The sequence below is a fragment of the Drosophila takahashii genome, chromosome 2R, assembly GCF_030179915.1.
Source record: "Drosophila takahashii strain IR98-3 E-12201 chromosome 2R, DtakHiC1v2, whole genome shotgun sequence".
NCBI lineage: Eukaryota > Metazoa > Arthropoda > Insecta > Diptera > Drosophilidae > Drosophila > Drosophila takahashii.
In genome coordinates this window covers 37,354,714-37,372,046 of record NC_091679.1, presented here as the reverse complement: position 1 = coordinate 37,372,046, position 17,333 = coordinate 37,354,714, and the positions used below count along the sequence as shown (strand labels likewise).

Sequence of the window (17,333 nt, the reverse complement as noted above, 5' to 3'; positions counted from 1 at the left end):
TTCAGTCGCCAGAGCACAAAAGTCAACACTCAAACGCTCATCTGCACATAATGGCCTGCCGGGTGTCCCCCCAAAAAAGGGGGCGTGGCTCAGCTTCTATGGGTGGGCGTGGCTGGTTGATTTCTCAAAATTCGAGAAGAAGCTCGAACAAATTGTATGGAGCAATTTGGAGTATGTAAAATTGCATTTAATTGTTCCGACAAAGACGCCGGGCGAACGGAAACAGGAAAATAAGTCATCGTCCAGGAGAATCGGGCCTATAGACATATCTCTGTATATATATGTTGGCCTCCTTTGTCTGGGATGCGATGTGATGTGCTGTGCATAACAGGCAATTTTCGCAGCACTTTGGTCGGCTCTTTGTTTGTTTAATTGACTTGGCCGGCAGCAAGGACAGTTTTCCGTCCTTGGAGCGCAGGACCTTTTCCCATTTTCCCTCCTGCTTTTCCATCCTCACAGGCTGCTTGTTATGCGGCTTGGCAGGCTCTTCAGATGTGCGCGCGTGTGTGTAAATATTTTGCAAAATTTCCCAGAATTCTTTGCCAGTTTTTCCTCCTGCCCAACCAACACTAACGTCATTTGAATACGCAACTCACACACACACATTAACTTTGGGGGCTCTGCCTTAAAGTATGCTGTGATTTCTTGCCACACACTTTGCATAAGTTTTGCTTTTTGACATACTTCCCCTGGCTGCTTCCTCTTCCTTCCGTTTCCGCTGGCATTTTTGGCTAACCTAAGTGTGCGGGGAAGCCCTGAAATCAGATTTCCCTGTGATGCACACACATTATAAATATTCAAGTGTGTGAGTGAAGTAAATTAATTTGACATAAATACGTTACGCTATGAATGGCAATTTTCTAAAGCGAGCCGCAAATATTATTTAAATGCGAGGTTCAAGCCGCCTTTGTCTGCTCCTCGGCCAGTAATTTGTAGGCCATAAAAATCAACTTTTCTCATTAGCCCAACATTATGCGTTCCGGGCGATAATTATTCCAGCCCCCGGCCACCCACTTTACGGAAAAGTCCTTGTCATTTAAATTGCCTTTGTTTGGGACATGTTTTTCCCGAGGGGGGCAACGCAATCAGATTGCTCATATATTCACAGGGAGGATTGCCTTATCTCTTCAATTAGTTGCCGAATCAATTGGCGAGTGTTTGCTGCCATCATCAGGCAAGCTTTTGATTCGAGTCATCCCTTTGCGAGTGGGGAAAAATCGCAATCGAAAATTCCCCAAAAACTTTTGCACTCCCCCGAAAAGCGATGTGTCAATGTTGACACCCTTGGAAAACCGCACAAAAGCCAAACCGCCGGAGCAGAGTCACCCCCAGATCCGAGATCTCCTATGTGTATACCATCCCCATCCTTTCTCCACCTCCTTTTTGGCAGTCTGGAAAACATTTTGCGGTTTGGCAGGCGCCAAACTTTGCAAATAACTCACGAATGGCGGAACGAAGGGAGTTTTCAGGGAGGATTGGAAGTACGGCGGAAGCGGAAGTACTTACCTCAGCAGGCTGCCCGCATGAGATCGATAAGTGGGCGGTGGCGAATTTCCACGCACCACGCCATTCTGGCGATCGCGGTCCAACAGCAAAAGTCTGCGGGAGAAAAGCGGAAAGGATTCGGTTGAGTAGCTGTGGTTGTAGTTGTAGTTGCTGCGGCACGACAGGAAAAAGGCGGCCAGCAAAGGGTTAAGGGTGGAAAAAATGCGACTGTATGGAGAGGCAATAGGTACACTGAGAAATAATAAACTAAATTAAGTTAAAAAGGTTAAGTTCAATGGTATTAAAATTTAACATTCAATGTTATTTTAAATTTTACAATAATGTTTGAATAATGATTTTAAAGATTTTGTACGTTATGGCCATCCAAAGTTATTTTAACATGATGAATGGCAGAAGATTTCAAAAGTATTCAAGTTTTATTTTTTTTAATAATTTTGTGAATTTAGAAAGAAAGATCTTAATAAATTTTTATACCAAAAAGTCTATTATAATAATTATAATTATTAACCAATTGTTATGTTAATTAACCTTTTAGATTTATGTAACATTTTTAAATATTTTTTAGCATGCCTGATACATTTATCCGCATTTCTCAGTGTAGCTACAAATCGCTCTGGCCGCTGCATAATTATGCATAATGCAATTAATTGCGCCAGGACATGCGAGTGGCGGCCAAAAGCCGCAGGTTCGGTCCGCCACCGACTGCTGTCCTTGCGTGTAATTTATGCACTGGTACTCCAGGACACCGTACTCTACACTCTATACTCTATGCCACTCACCTTAGCCGGTACTCCTGCATGCTGGCCTGGTACGAGGGCGGCGGTGGGCGGTGCTGGAACTCCGGATAGAGCAGTCCGTGCGGGGCTCCTCCCCCCCGACTGCAGGGCCTCCGGCCACATCGCCCGAGGTCCACGCTGGTTCCCAGTCCGATTCCCAGGCAGCTTTGGCCACCTGGCGCCGTCATCCGCCAGGCGGCGCCACTCACCGTCACCAAAATGACGCCGACTCCTGGAAACGAACAAAAGTGGAGAGTTAATTTCAGAGCTAGAGTTCGGTTAACGCCCCCAAGTGGCCCCTTTTCTATTTTCGATTTTCCATTTAACTTAAGCGGCGGCTTTAATTAGCCCACTCCCAAGAGCGGGGGGCGTGGCAGGCAATTACAGTCCCCAGTCCAAATCCAAAGCCTAATCATGCCGCTCAGCCTAACCAGACTTTCACTTTTACTCCTGCCAAGCAAACCAGCGACCATTCAGTGGAGCATGTCATCATTATCATGGCGAATTTGCCAGCTAGGCATACGATTTTATTAGCGAAAATTGTCATGAGAGTTGTGACATCTCTCCGCACAAAAGCCAAAGACCCCAGAAAGACCTCGCCCATCATCGTGATGATGACTATGACTATGATGATGGGACTCCACCATTATGTTAGAGCTGTACATAGTTGGAGATTTGCCTTTGCTTTTGCTGACTGGCTGCCTTGATTGCCATTAAATTATGTAAAATGCCGCCGCACACATACAGTATACTGTGAGTATGAAAACTTTTCGGTAATTGCCACCGAAAATGGCGCAATGTCACGCTTCGCGAGCGCTAAACTAAACGCGCCGGCAATTGATTAGACATCGCACACACAAAACTGAAAACTCAGACTTTGGGTTTTATGTTTTATACTTCGCAGTGGAAGTAAAGCTCTGCACTTGGCCCCGCTTTCGGTGGATTGCGTAATGAATGATTCATGCGGTGGCCCCAAAAGTTGACTGGCCGAATTGAATCGATGGTTAGCAGCGTTTTAATTCCAAAGAGTTTTCCCGGGAGTTCGTTCTACAACCTGTTGATCTGGCCAAAGAAATCGCAGCCGGAACTAAATGCTCTGCCAATATTGACAGCTGGCCTGTCTGGCTGCAAATTTGTTTGTTCTTCGAACTGGGTCAGCAGATGTACAAAGTATCGCACAAAAGGTAGATACTCAGGTACACAGACACAGACACACAGGTGAGTACAAAAGTACTCAAATAGACACTGGGGCACCTCCTCTCTTTCAGCGTGGAAAAAGAAAAAAAACCCAGCTCCGAATGGCATTTATAATTGTAACAATTGTGAACAAACACGGGTCTTTTCGCCGGCCAGGGGATTCCCCCTTCCCACCCGTGACTTGTGTAAACACCAGCGAACATCAGAAGACGCTCGTCGCCGACTTTAATGCCATTTTCCCTGCTCGGTTTTTGCCAGATTACGTAATCGCCTACGGGCTGCCCTGCAATCGGAAAATTTAAATGGGACAGCTGTGCCACAAAATCTAGATAAATAAACCTTGCAAATTATGTTTACTACTCAGGGAATAGCAGTAAAAATCGAATTGTAATGGGAACTTTTTTTCAACCAATAACTTTTAGGTAACAACTATACTTTACTTATGTACGAAACAACTGAACATGAATCAAAAGGTTGGTAAAACTATCGAATATTTGATTTATTTTTTCACAAACTAATTTTGTAAAAATAAATAAAATATTAAATGAATTGTTTATTAATTTAAAGATAGATAAAATTGTATAAGTACTTTTTCTGACCAAACTAATTATATTCTTTGAAAGTCAATCAATTGGGGTTTGGCCTTTATTTATAATTTTAAAGATGATGTAAATTGACTTTCTTACTGGATACAAAATTTTCTTTAAGTTACATTTTATCCTAGAAGAACCCTTTACCCTAATAAATTGCTTACATAATGTTATGGAATCTCATAAAAGTCTCACTCACCAATCATTAGCAGGGCGGCCGTGAGGTGGGAGTTGGGCGGTCCGGCGAGGCCCGTAGCGCCCAAGGCCGCTCCGCCCAGGGCGCAGGCCACGCCCCCCAGGGCGACGACGGCAATAAGGGCGCGCAGCGGCGGTCCGGCGAACCACTGGCCACAGCAGCCTTTGCCCGATCTCTCCGAGGGGGATCTGCAAAAAGAAAGCGGAAAAATTGAGCGGAATGGAAAACAGATTTTTCAGCAAGGCAGCTGGAAAATGGCAAAGGGAAGATGGGAAATGGAAAATGGGAGGGGGAATTGGTGCAGCGCAGGTGGGAAAACGAGGACAACAGATGCTTTGCTGCACAGCAAATTGGCAAGCCAAACGGCAACGTCTCGTGCCAGGTCCTTTTCCTTTATCCTTGGGTTGCCTTTTACAAAAGCGCAGCGAGTGCGCAATTGTTGTAATTTGATGATTTATGAGGCAAAAGACCAAAAATTTGCGCACTGCCCGCCAACACGAAACAAGCTGAAAGGACTAGGATCCTTGGAAGGGAATCCTTGGGCATCCTTGGTGGCCAGACAGGCAGCCAGGCAGGCAGGCAGGCAGACAAGCAGACGACGGAGAACATTTTTGCCCAGAAAGGACAATTTATGCGACGCAGACGGCGACAAAGGCAAAAAGGACGTGTGTGCGTAAATTCATTAGGATACGGCCAGCGTTTTCCACACCCTAAAAGACGAGCGAACGAAGGAACGAACGAACCCTTGCCAAACAATTAGAGGAGGAAATATTTATAGTCCTTATAGGCGGTGGATGAGGGGGAAAAGTGGAAAAGCGTCTGGCGCTTTTGTTGCTTGTGTCATCGAAGCCGCTCCACACAAAAAGATGATAAATTGTTGGAAAATTACGTGCACAAACATACATCCGTAAACAAGTTGGGCCAACCGGAAATTTATGTTTAATAATTTGATGCCGTTCTCGCTGGCAAAAGGATTTCGTTCGTGTATTTCGGATTTACACTTTTATGGCGGGCCATTAAGAAGAACGGGGTTTTCTAAGACCCCGGGTAAAAAGGCCAGGGTTCATGGCCCCTAAGGTCTCTGACACCCGTAATGCGGCGGCATGAATGTTTCATCAGTTGTCGTGTCATGATAAATTTGATCTTTTCAGCTCATCATCGCTCAGGCTCTCGGAAATGAGCGCGCAGAAATGCCAAAAGGTGAGCCAGCCCAGTCCGTCTGAACAATAACCATGTGTTAAAGTTTCTTCCCAGATCCCGAGTTCTTTATATCTCAAAAAACCCCGAGTTTCCCACTCGTACATCTCCCGGCATAATGCGGCATTTCAATCACGGCCCCATGCGGTGACAAAAAGTTCAACTACATCGATGAATCTTCCCCCGCCGAGATTGAATGTTTCTAAGCAGCCGATGATTGATTAGCTACAAATTAGAGGCGGACCAAATCGGAGAACCGAGGCCCATTCCCATCAGCATTTGCATTTCCATTCCATCTAGGGGCCCCATCATTAAAACTCAATGCATCGCATGTGAGCAACCACTGCAATTGCGCACTTGTTATATGGTGAACATAGTATATGGCATCGTTAAAACACTCAGCCAAAAAGTTCTAAAGTTCAGGTATTTTATGAAGGCTTTCTTTTCAATAAAAACTTTATATGGTTAATGTCAAAAATTATGATTCAAACATATCAACTTGATATTTTATCATATCAGGTTTTTGATAAAATGCTTATTTTAAAACCAAATTTTTGTATTTTTTGAACAAATAAGGTAAAATAAGATAAGCATAATCTCTATTCATATCGAAATAATACGAATAACGTGATCTTTAAAAATTTTAACTGACCTGCACATATTAATCTGATTCTTTATGTGTATATGCGTTTTTCGCTCAGTGCACCTATATCCACACATATGTGTGATGTGTATTCAAAGTAGTTCAGGGTCAGTTTTCGCTTTATAAGTCTAGCGAAGGCTTAGAAGCTAGTATATTCAGCAGCTGACGGACTGTAAGCCAGCTCAGTACGTCAGTCAGTCATTCATTCAGCCAGTTTGTCAGTCATTCCATCAGCCTGGCCATTATTCAATCAGGCTGCATTTAATTTTCATTTATTAATTGCAATTTGTAATTGCCAACATTGACACAGTTCCATCGACTGAGCACGCTTATTTATTTATTTTCGCGCCGGCCGCTTACTTATCGCTGAACTTTCATTTCTGCAAAAGTTTCCATTTAAATGGCGTTTCCGTTTCCTCTCCTCTCATTTTCTCTCTCTTCCCGCGCCTTTCCGGCAGCTGTCAGTTTGACATTTGCATGCGAGTGAACAGTTTCCAATTGATTAAGCAATTTGCAGTGCGTCAAAGACAAAGGCGACTTTATTAAGATAAAAGCGAGCGGGATTTTTTTTATCAGGCCAACATCCGTCGACAACTGAAAAACCCACAACACAGCGAAGTTGATTCATTCATGTTTTTATGAGAGCCGTCGTAAAACTGAGACATTAATTCCACTCACACCCGCATGCCAATTAGATGGCGGAGAAGGAGGCCTAATCAAAGTTTAATGGAAACTTAATTTTATTTATCGGGCGAATTCCCCGAGCAGCTCGTGAGAAACCAAAGGAAAGCAGTGGAAAACTAATTAAATACGAATGGCAGACAATGAAAGCGAAATTCGTGTTGAATTTAATTTACATGAATATTTGATAATTTATTTAATTCATTGGGGCTTTTCTTTTCGCTCTCGCTTAGTTTCAATTTCAATTTCAGTTTCAGCCTCAGTTTTCCTTTCTTTTCACCTCGACTTATGTAATTAAATGTGGAAAATGAGGCAATCACCGCGGGCGAAGCAAATGAAAATAATTAGCTGGAAAAGCATATTAACATTGGCACATTGGCATACACACACACACACACACACACCGAGAAAAGCAAAGGCTTTTCAGCTTTTTGGCCCACTGACAAAGCGAATTTTCGACTGCAGCTGCCGCCGACTGAAGGACGGATTAGGCCACAAAACCCATTTTCAACTTTCAATCACAGCGTTTCCCCTTCGCCCCGATTTTCCATCTCGAATGAGGCCATAATTACAGCGCGCTTTTCAACTTTGCCGCAGTTCTGATTTGTAATAGTAACTTTTTTTGTTCCCTCATTGTTTTGCTGGCTTTTGTTGTTTTGGCAAGAAGGGTTTTTCGGGGGCCTGAACTACGAGCTGTGTTAATTTGGCCAGACATTTGCGGGAATTGCTTGTTCTTTTGGCCAAAGTTGGGTGATTTGAGTTCAAAAGATTTGGGCTGCACAGGGAGAAATCTACGAAGAATTGGTGATAAATATTTTTTTATAATTTAAATTAATTAAATAGTTTCGATGGCATAAATATTTATGTATTTTTTTCTGTGTGTGAAAGTTCTATAAATCTTTTCTCCCTTATAACCGAGGTGATCTATTAAATTTCTATGACACAAAGGCGACTGAATAAATGCCCAAACATGCTTCTATTTTTAAGAAAGGTGTTCTGTTTGTGTGGGTTAAAGAGACATAAAATGAAAACCAGTAGCAATAGAGAACTGAGTCCCAGAACATGACATTCACCCGGCATTAAAATCGCAGTTGTTTGTTGGCCGCGTATATAAAAATGAAAGCAAACAGCGAGACTCGCAGACGGCAATAAAATATCCAAGCGAAAGAGACAAAGTCACGTTGGGTGTATAGTACTCGTACTTCTACTTCAGCTCGGGCCATATAATTGTATGTATATATACAGCGGAGTAACGATTTCACACACAGCCGCAGAAACTTCTGACCTACTAACTGCAGAAGACGGAGAGCGAGTCTCTAAACTTGGGCAACGTTTTTCCAGTTAACTGCAAACGCTTTGGCGCTTTGACGCTTGACTGATACTGAGATGGTGGAGCTCCTAGGCTAACTCCATCCAGCTTTAACTCTGGGCCACCTTAAAGTATCTTTCTTTCTTAAGGGGCGTAACTCGAGCACACGACTTTGATAGCAACTCCCCTCCCGAAAATGGAGTATCTGCCAGTTGAGTTGTCGGAGGAGTTCTCCTCAGTCTGCCGACGACTGACAGGCTCCACTCCCCCGCACTCTGCCATTCCGGGCCAAGTGAGCTCTTAATGCGAGTGTAAAAGATTATATGGCAAAGTTGGCGCTGTCCATTGGCTGCGGAAATAGATGCACTCAGAGAAAAAATTAAAACCAAAATATGAAAAATATGAAGGGCACTTTGGCTAGAGAGAATCGTAAAAAGAACGAAAACATTTTCGTATTTTTATTTTTATTATTTATGTTCTGAAAACTTAAAGATGTCAAAAGAAAATATTATTTTGAACAGATTTTTTTCCTCGACAAAACATTTTTGTTGGTAAAAGCAAGATACAGATACATAAATGCAATTCTGTTTTTATTGACAACATTTTTTATGACCAACCACTTTTTTATAGGTGTCTTTTATCGAAGTCACTTGGGTCGCACAGCCAACAGAATTTAAGGTGCCATTTCAATTTAAAATTCTAAAGCAGTTTAATGGAGAATATACCCAAAGACAGTAAGGTTTAAAATGCAGTTGGTTACAAGCTCTACAGAATTCCAAGACTTTTGCTTTGAGTGCAGCATTGCAGACAAAGTTTGGGCCACCGTTTATTGCCAATTTTTGAATGCATAAAACGCAAGAGTTGCCAGCAATTGACGCCCACGCATGGGAGATGGCATTCCGCCCTCCTCCTCCTCAGATTCTGGATCCTCTCCAGCAAAATCTGGAATATAGGGCACCATGCCAAGTGTGTGTGGCGCAGATATATAAAAACATTAGCCGCCACCCACGTATGTGGAGTGGAGGAATATAAATGGGCTGCTGGCAGGGAACAAGTGCCAAACATCGTGACGACGACAACGACAACTGGAGTTGCGTCTCGGGCATTTCTAATTTGAGATCCGTTTCTAATTTCTGGCTTTCATGTGGCACAGCCAGCTAGCCAGACAGGCAGGCCATCGTAGCCATGGCCATGGAGCAGCAGCATCCGGGTTGGCAATTACTTTTACATGTTGCCGACGCGACATTGCAGTTGCAGCAGCAACATTGCTGCAAGAACCGCAGCCAATGTGGCGCGCTCTCTCGAAAAGCACACACACACATAAATACCGCTTAAGTGGCTGCGTCATTAGGCTGCGAGGTCTGATGTTGCTGCTGCTCATGTTGCTGCTGGTGTTGCTGCTGCTGCCACGGAATTACCCGAACTGCGATTGGGTCTGTCATGTATCTGTGTCGCTATATGTACGTACATAAATTAAATTCTTAAATTGCTCGTTAGCTCATCATGAGGTTTGCTCACTCATTCATGATGTTGCTGCTGCTGATGTCGCTGTCGCCTGGCCTACGATGGGCTACAATAACAATAATCTCGCTGTGCTGGCCACAATGTAGGTCACTCCGCCACTACTCCCCAGTTTTTCACTTTTCCCTCGCATTCTATGCGCTTTTAATATCGCGCAGTGGCATCTTCAAGTGATTTAATTTAGCACCCAATGGATTCTCTTTTGTCCCACCGACAAAAATACGAGGGGTCTTTCGCTGGAAAGTTGTGGACACAAAATTATGTGCGCCAGTGGGGAGCTATTATATTTATATTTTTATTACCATCCCATCCTCCGAGATGCGGGCTCTTCAACTAGCTAAATTTCATCACCCATGAGATGTTATCGGGGAGTTGTCATTAATTAGAATACATTAATGCCCCGACGACAGCCAGAGAGAGATAGTCTTTGTTCTTTGCCGGGTGAATCACTGAACCAGTTGTGAGTCAATTTTAACGATACAAAAGTATCTGCAAGATACTTGAGCAACCTCTGTGGAATATCTGATTTACGGTGCCCAAAAGCTGAGACACTTACAGCTTATTGGTTGAGTGAAAGGCTTTAATAAGGTAGAAAGGAAACTCTGGGGAATATTAAATCCCTATCTGCATTGCCCATTAACCAGGCATTATAATTTGTCATTAAATAATTCGCAATCAATCGCAGAGGCAGCTGCTGAACCGTTATGAACTCTGTTCAATGTGAGAATCGATTTCTGGGGAGGAGAATCCGTATATGTATATATTTACCCCTGGCAAACAAAAAAATTTCGCAACAATCGCCGACGATGCTCGGCATGAGGTCAACAACTCATTACGCTGTTGTTTAATAAACATTTCTGGGGCGGTGGCCTCCAGATCTCCCCCCTTTTTGGCTTTAGCTGTACAAACACCTAATTGCTTTGCCGTTTGAAGTAGAGGTTTTATTTGATTATGACACCTGATGACCTCGGGCAGTCCGCTGATGTTGTAAAGTGTGAAGAATTCGCTCAAGCGGTGGGGAAACTAAGTTCAGAGGAGGAGAACTTCCATAACAAATGGGGAAAGTCCTTCACATTGCATTCACAGTAAACAAATTGAATTTCGGTTTGAGATATGCAGAAAATGCGCGGAGAAAGCCAATAAGAGCAAATGTCTCGAGTTATGCAAAGAAACCAAGTTTGGCCTGCAATTTATTGCGGAATTCGCCCGCCAGGAATTCATTTTCCCCCGCTTTTCGCGAAGGTCAACCGAAATGGCCAATAAAATGAAATTCCAGCGCCAAGCGCCCGAGCCAATAAAAATGCAACCGATTCCAAATCGTTGACAAATCGAAGCGCCACCGATTTGACTTGGGTGTGGGTTTTGTGGATTCCGATTCTGATTCCGATTCAGCGGGGCATTACGGCGGAAAAGTTTTTCAGTTTAGGGATGGATTTTCCAGGGCTTGAAGGAAAATGCGTTCAGAAAAGCGGAGGGGGAGAAGCGAAGTAAAACTGTAAAACCGTAACTGGATTTTCCCACCTCATCCCCCTTTTGAGTGGTGCTTCCAATTGAGTTTTCCCTTTGTTTTTCTCGGCCATAGCCAATTTGATGCGGCGGATTTCTGGAGTTTGTTTTTACGACGAGCCACTCTGGCATGTAAAGGCGGCATTTTTGTTTTCGGCTCCTTCTTCCTTTTTGTTTTTTTCGGTTGGTCCGGAAATTGCTGCCATCGATAGCTTAGCTATATAGCCTCCCGCCACCGGATCCGCTGTCCACCCACTCGAATCGGATCCTTTGGTCCTTGCAGACGACACTTTGGCAATTTATTTCCATTCCTTGGCTGCGATTTGCATAAGCGCCAGTCAGACGCAACCTCAATCTTACACGGGAAAAAATTAGGGCTTCTTATTTAAGAAGAAAATTTTGAGGAGTAAGTCAAATGAGAGGATGCCTTGCTCAGGGCCCTGAGCACCCCTGCAGGGGTGGAATATTTCATCATAAATATTTATGTAATTTTAAATTTTCAAAAAATATATAATTTAAAAATATAAAAGCACTTATTTTTTTAAAGTTTTTTCCCTGTGTATTCTTCTGTTTTCATTCCGAATCCAGCCATGAAAATGACACGGCAAAGGAGAGCCAAAAAGAAGTCACGAAGGCAGAAACAAAAAAGGAGCAGATTAAGACAAATACAAATCAGTGCATAATTTTTCTATTAAACAATTTCGGGTGGGTGGTGCCGGGTGGATCCACCTCCAATCACTGGACGTAGAACCTAGAGCTAAACCCAGAGGAGGACGTGAACCACCTGGCTCTAAATTCACTGTTTGCAACGGTGGAACTGGGATGGGTTGGGAGGCTGCCGGGTCACGTGCCAGCCATCTATAAGCACGGACTTTTGTCAGAGTTTTTGCGGACGCGTCCCGAACATCCGGACGGACATTACGGAGTCCGGACAATCCGGACACGTTCCGCTGGAACAGCTCGACTTTTCAATTTTGACGCAGTTTATATTCAATTTCGGGCCGCTTTAATTCGATGCCCATTCAGATGTCGCTTAGATCAAATGCCGTTGTCATAGTTTCCCCGGTCGATTCTATAGACCTATCTATCCGTCTCTTTCGCTGGCCATATTTCGGTCTCTCTCAGTTCAGCATTTCTGCGGCATATGCAAATTGGTGCTCGGTGCGCGAAAGTCGCGCCAAATGAAAAGCAACAGCCGATTGAAATGAAATACACGGCAGAAATTAAATGAATACGTGGGACAAATGTGCTCACATTGTTGTTACTTTTGCTTTTTATATTTCGCTGCTGCCATGTCTGCTTTTTATATGTCATACATATTCAATAACAGACAAAATGCAAATTTGCAAATGTCGAAAATGGAAAGTGATGGCAGAAACGGAAAACAAAAAGCAGCCGAACAATCGAGACGGGTGAGAATACTGGATACTGGATAGCGATAACCCTTCGCTACCAGAATCATCAGCATTCATATGCCGATGCATAGATACATCAACATATGTCCTACTAGACACCGAACATGGCCAGCATTTGAAGTCAATCGCACGGCAAGAGATTTAAATGTCTGTGGAGTGGATACAAGAAACAACCAGGAAAAGATTTATTGTAGAAAGTGTATTCTTTATAACCATATATTACTTGATGAAAAATTTTGCCCTTATTTTCCGTTGACAAAAAATCTGTTGTTTGTTTAAAACAATGGAAAACATTTTTGAAATGTGGAACCATACCGCTTTAGGCTCGGAATTAAATTCCCAATCGATTGGCATTCAAACAGGAAGACTTTTGTATACAATTTTTTAAAAAATCATATGACATTTTTTCATACAAATGTGAAAATAGGTAAAACATTTAATAAAAATATATTTTAAACAAAAAACTACATTCTTAAAGTTTTTTTTTGCAATAGATGCAGTACGGCTATAGGGAATTGGTATATTTTAAAAGCTCTTTCCAATGATTTAGGATACACCTCTAAAATAATTATTCATAATGAAAAAATCCTAAAATTTGTGCCAATAAAAAAAGACGAAACCAGCGAAATAAAACCGTAATGTGTGCAGATAAATTCGCTTGAGTGCCAGCTGCTCTAGCGAAATGCAACTGATTAAAAAACACATGGTTAGTGCTCAAAGTCAAACGAATATTTGCCTTATACGCCAACCCGAGTCATGGCCAAAACAATTTGATATGATTGAGACTGAGACTGAGTGAACCTGAGCAAACACAGGTATCGCCTGATTTCAAGAAAGAAAAAAAACAGACCAGACCAGGCAACGTGAACTCTCCACCTGAGAAAAGATCGTACAGCTCAATATCAAATAAATTTGAGCAGTCAGGCAGTCGGGCAGCCATGCATATTCATAACTCTGCACGAATAAAATATAAAAGCCCGAAGACCAAATTGTGGCCAGGCACTGGCGATGATATCAAATATCAAGTGCTGGCCATAAACAACTTGACCTTGTGCACGTAGTGCGGCATTTTCCCCCGAGCTCTGGATGGTAGTTGCCTGCTGAAAAAAAAACAGAATAAAAAGCAGCTAAAGAGTCAAAGCCATGCCCAATGCTCATCGATTACCAATTCACGTTCACACGTTCGGTGAGCTTCGTTTGGGGTTTGAAAAAAAAACTATGGAACTACGCCATTGTAGACCATTGCAGACCATTGTGGACTGTGGAAATCCGCCTTGGTCATGCTCATAAATGTGGCTAATTTGCCGGGGAGCAGCGGAGCTCTGGTCGCGATTGGCGATGCTTCTAAGACACCTTGCCCCCGGCACGTTGCCGGATTGTTAGCTGTTGGCAGTTCGGTTGGCTGATTGAAATGCTGCCCTGACTCGCTTTCGGATTGCTTTCGTTTTGGCCAAAATTGTACCAAAGTCGTGATTCAGCGCCAAAGTTTCTTTCAACTCTTTTTCTGGCCCGGCGATAACCTGCTGAATTCTACAGCAGCCACCTTTAAGTATTTTCGGCACGCAACTGTCCCATTACCCTTGCCACTCACCATTAACCATTAAACGAACTTTTGGCAATTAGTTTTTGATTATTTGTGGACGGGCTGCATCGATAAAGTCAATGGTTTTCCATAACATTGTATAAAATTTAATGGTATTTCCATAACGATGATGTGCAATAATGAGCTATCCGCTGTCCGAGTGGAAAATGCAATCCCAAACCGGATTTATCATCGTCAACGGATCAAAATGCCAGTGCTAACTAATTTGTGCGAATTAAATCATACTGATATCGAGTGAAATTGGATTATTTGGGCAGCGTTATGCGTTGTGTGTTTGGCAATCCGTAAAAACACATGGCTCGCCAATTACTCCGGCCATAATGCTAGCCTCCGCCATTCAAAATTCGCATTTAGCCGGCCTGTTGTTTCTGTTACTTTTCGTTATTTTTGCTGTTTCTGTTGCTAATGTGCAAACGAACTCAATTACGCAGATAAAATACAGTGCCGGGCAGCAACAAGCGCAAAACAAGACAACAACACCCCGTTTGAGCTGGGGAAAAAGCCATAAAAATGCGCATAAAGCGCAAAACTGATTGAGAGTTATATGGAGACACACACTGTACACCACTCGGCGCTATATGTGTATCTGAAAGATATACATGAACACGCAGATACAGATACGAGGGCTGAGTATCTCGGACCCCGAGCCAAGGGACATCACGCCACAGCGCATTAAAGGAAATTGACGCGGAAACGAAGCGAATAAAAACTACCCGAGCTGGCCGCAGAAAGCAATCTGCACTCAGAAAAACGTGACAGTTGGCAAAGGATCTATGAACTGTGTGCCACTTGAGTGGTTTTCTAAAACCATTAGTAATAAGTATATTACAAAATCAAATATTTCTAAATTGCATTGAGCGGCAACCCAAAGGAAAAAACTTCTATCCACCTTTAAGTATTTAGTCTTTAACATCAAAATTTATTCTATAGTTTGAAACTATTCTCTTATCATTTGTAAAATTATTATTTAACAAGGATTAGCCATTTAATAAAATCATAGGTCCAAATGACAAAATAATTATAAAATCAGCACACATTTTTACAAATTTGTATTAACATAATTTCGATTTGTACACCTGTTAATTTGGTGTCCTAATATTTTTTTAATAATTATGGTATGGATACCTCTCAGGTAAATTTTAAATTAAGCCTAAATGTTATTGACCAATGATCCAACCAATTAATCAGATATTTTTGCACAGTGCAAAAGGGGGAGGATGGCAAAGGGAGTTCCCTGTTGTCTGTCCAACAAGCAATTTCCAGCTATCAACACAAGGCCCTCTCCCTTTCGCCATAGCACACCATACTGAACCACATCCACACACTCGCCCCGATAACAGAGTCCCCTTTCCGCAGAAAGTGCTTACTTCATTACGCATAATTTCCTGAGCCTGCGTTCAGCAACATTTTCATTTTCATGTCCATTTCCATGTCCATTTTTTTTTCGCCACCCGAATGACACAGAGAACTGCAAAGTGGTCAGTTTCTGGACTCTGACTCAGAATGAGGCCCCTAGGGGTTGGTTGGATGGTTGATGTTGGTTGGTGTTGGTCATCCGCCTTATCGAGGGTCTGCCAAATGAACTATGGGGCCATGGCCATGAGATACGATGAGGGTGTTCGGTGTTCAGTGCTCAGTTGTCCAGTCAGACCAGCCACATGTTGTGTTTCCTTCGTTTCGATTCGTTTTTATGTGCGGCTGGGCAAAAATTATATGCTGATTGCAGTTTGCCGATAAGCGGAACGAAACCAAACGAAATTATGACCATGCGGGCAGTATCTCTATCTATATACCGCCTGGAACAGAACGAAAGACCCCAGAAGAGGGGTTGGGGGTTCCCTGGTAAATGGAAACTAACCGCAGCTGTGCGAGATTTGCAAAACTTGCATTGTAAAATGCAAAAATTGCATCCACTTGGGCCAAGGGATTACGAGGTGGAAAAAGGGGGAGGAAGGGAGGAAAACTGCGGTGTGTCTGCGTGTGAAAAGTCGACGCAAGTGTGCGTTTAATAGCTCTGCGGCTGGGGGGCTCCAAGGAAAGATACTCGCTACTCTTGATACCGAAAGGGGTAAGACCCATCTTGGGCTCTTTAACTTGCAAAGTACACACACACACACACACTCTGAACCACCAAGACACCAACTCATGCAGATGAAGCGTTTAGCCGAGGAGAAAGTTTTCTCTACGTCTTGGCTTTTGTGGCTAAAAGAGATGAGAGTTGCTTTTGTGCTTTGTTTCACTTCCACTTGCCTATCTTTTCTACCAATTTCTTATTTTTCTTTATACTTTGTTTTTTTTTGCCCATCGCCCTCTTCTTTTGTTTTCAGCTGTTTGGCTACGCTCTTAGTTATTATAGCAAATTATTTGTTTTGACTTTTAGTTGGGCCGTCAACTCGAAGACCCCGTAGATGTGAATGTGGCTGCAACAGTTGCTGCTGCTTTAGCTGCTGCTTCAGCCTTAGATGCTGCCGTTTTCCCAGCTGCGTCAAATTACCGCCTTTGTCTCGTGCGGTTGCTCCGGCCAACGTTTCCCATTTCTCATGTTTACCATGCGGCTGAGGCGGTGATTTTTCAGCATCTTCTCCATTAGTTTGGCTTATGAAAGTGCCCGTGCTTCGTGCTCTCTAATTATGACCCCCTAAACCGAACTACCAGCTCCCCCGAAGACATTTATAGTTGTCACTGAACAACCCTTCCGCTCGCACAAATATCACGCATACGCCGCGTGGGAGGCCAAGACAAATTGTAAGTCTCTGTTTGCCCTTGTCCTCCATCTGTAAATGCCATGTGTATGTCTAAGTAATTATGAGAAACGCACACGCAAAGGGTTTGGGTTTTTTGGGGAGGTAGAAGGGAGTAAGAAAACAAGAGGCATACACATAAATTATGCATTTTATTTGCTCGAGTACAAGGACACACAAAGGATATAGGATATACCCACCGGCAGCCACCACACGCGCATTTGTTAAATGTTTTAATTAATTTGCGAAACGCGCTTGTTGGCTTTTTGTTGCTTAGCTACATAAACACAGTAAAAACAGCAGCAATAAGCATTACAAGCAAACTGAATCGGGTGCTTTTTTGTGTGTGTGGCAAGCAGATTTGCAGACAACGAACAAATAAGCTTTGGCAACAACTTTGACAGCAACACAGCCACAGCAACGAAACTGCAAAACTCATTGCACTTTAAATT

The 17,333-nt window shown here is 43.0% G+C and overlaps 1 protein-coding gene across 1 annotated transcript in view; it reads right to left on the bottom strand.

The window, feature by feature from the left end:
• The window catches only part of LOC108057045 (uncharacterized), a 35,363-nt gene that overhangs the window by 2,076 nt on the left and 15,954 nt on the right, over positions 1-17,333 (bottom strand). Inside the window, exons 4-6 of the mRNA XM_017141123.3 lie at positions 4,269-4,453; positions 2,286-2,514; positions 1,507-1,599 (exon numbers count right to left, since the gene is read on the bottom strand). Coding sequence (XP_016996612.2) covers positions 1,507-1,599; positions 2,286-2,514; positions 4,269-4,453 — 507 coding nt within the window. The remainder of the gene's footprint in view (positions 1-1,506; positions 1,600-2,285; positions 2,515-4,268; positions 4,454-17,333) is intronic.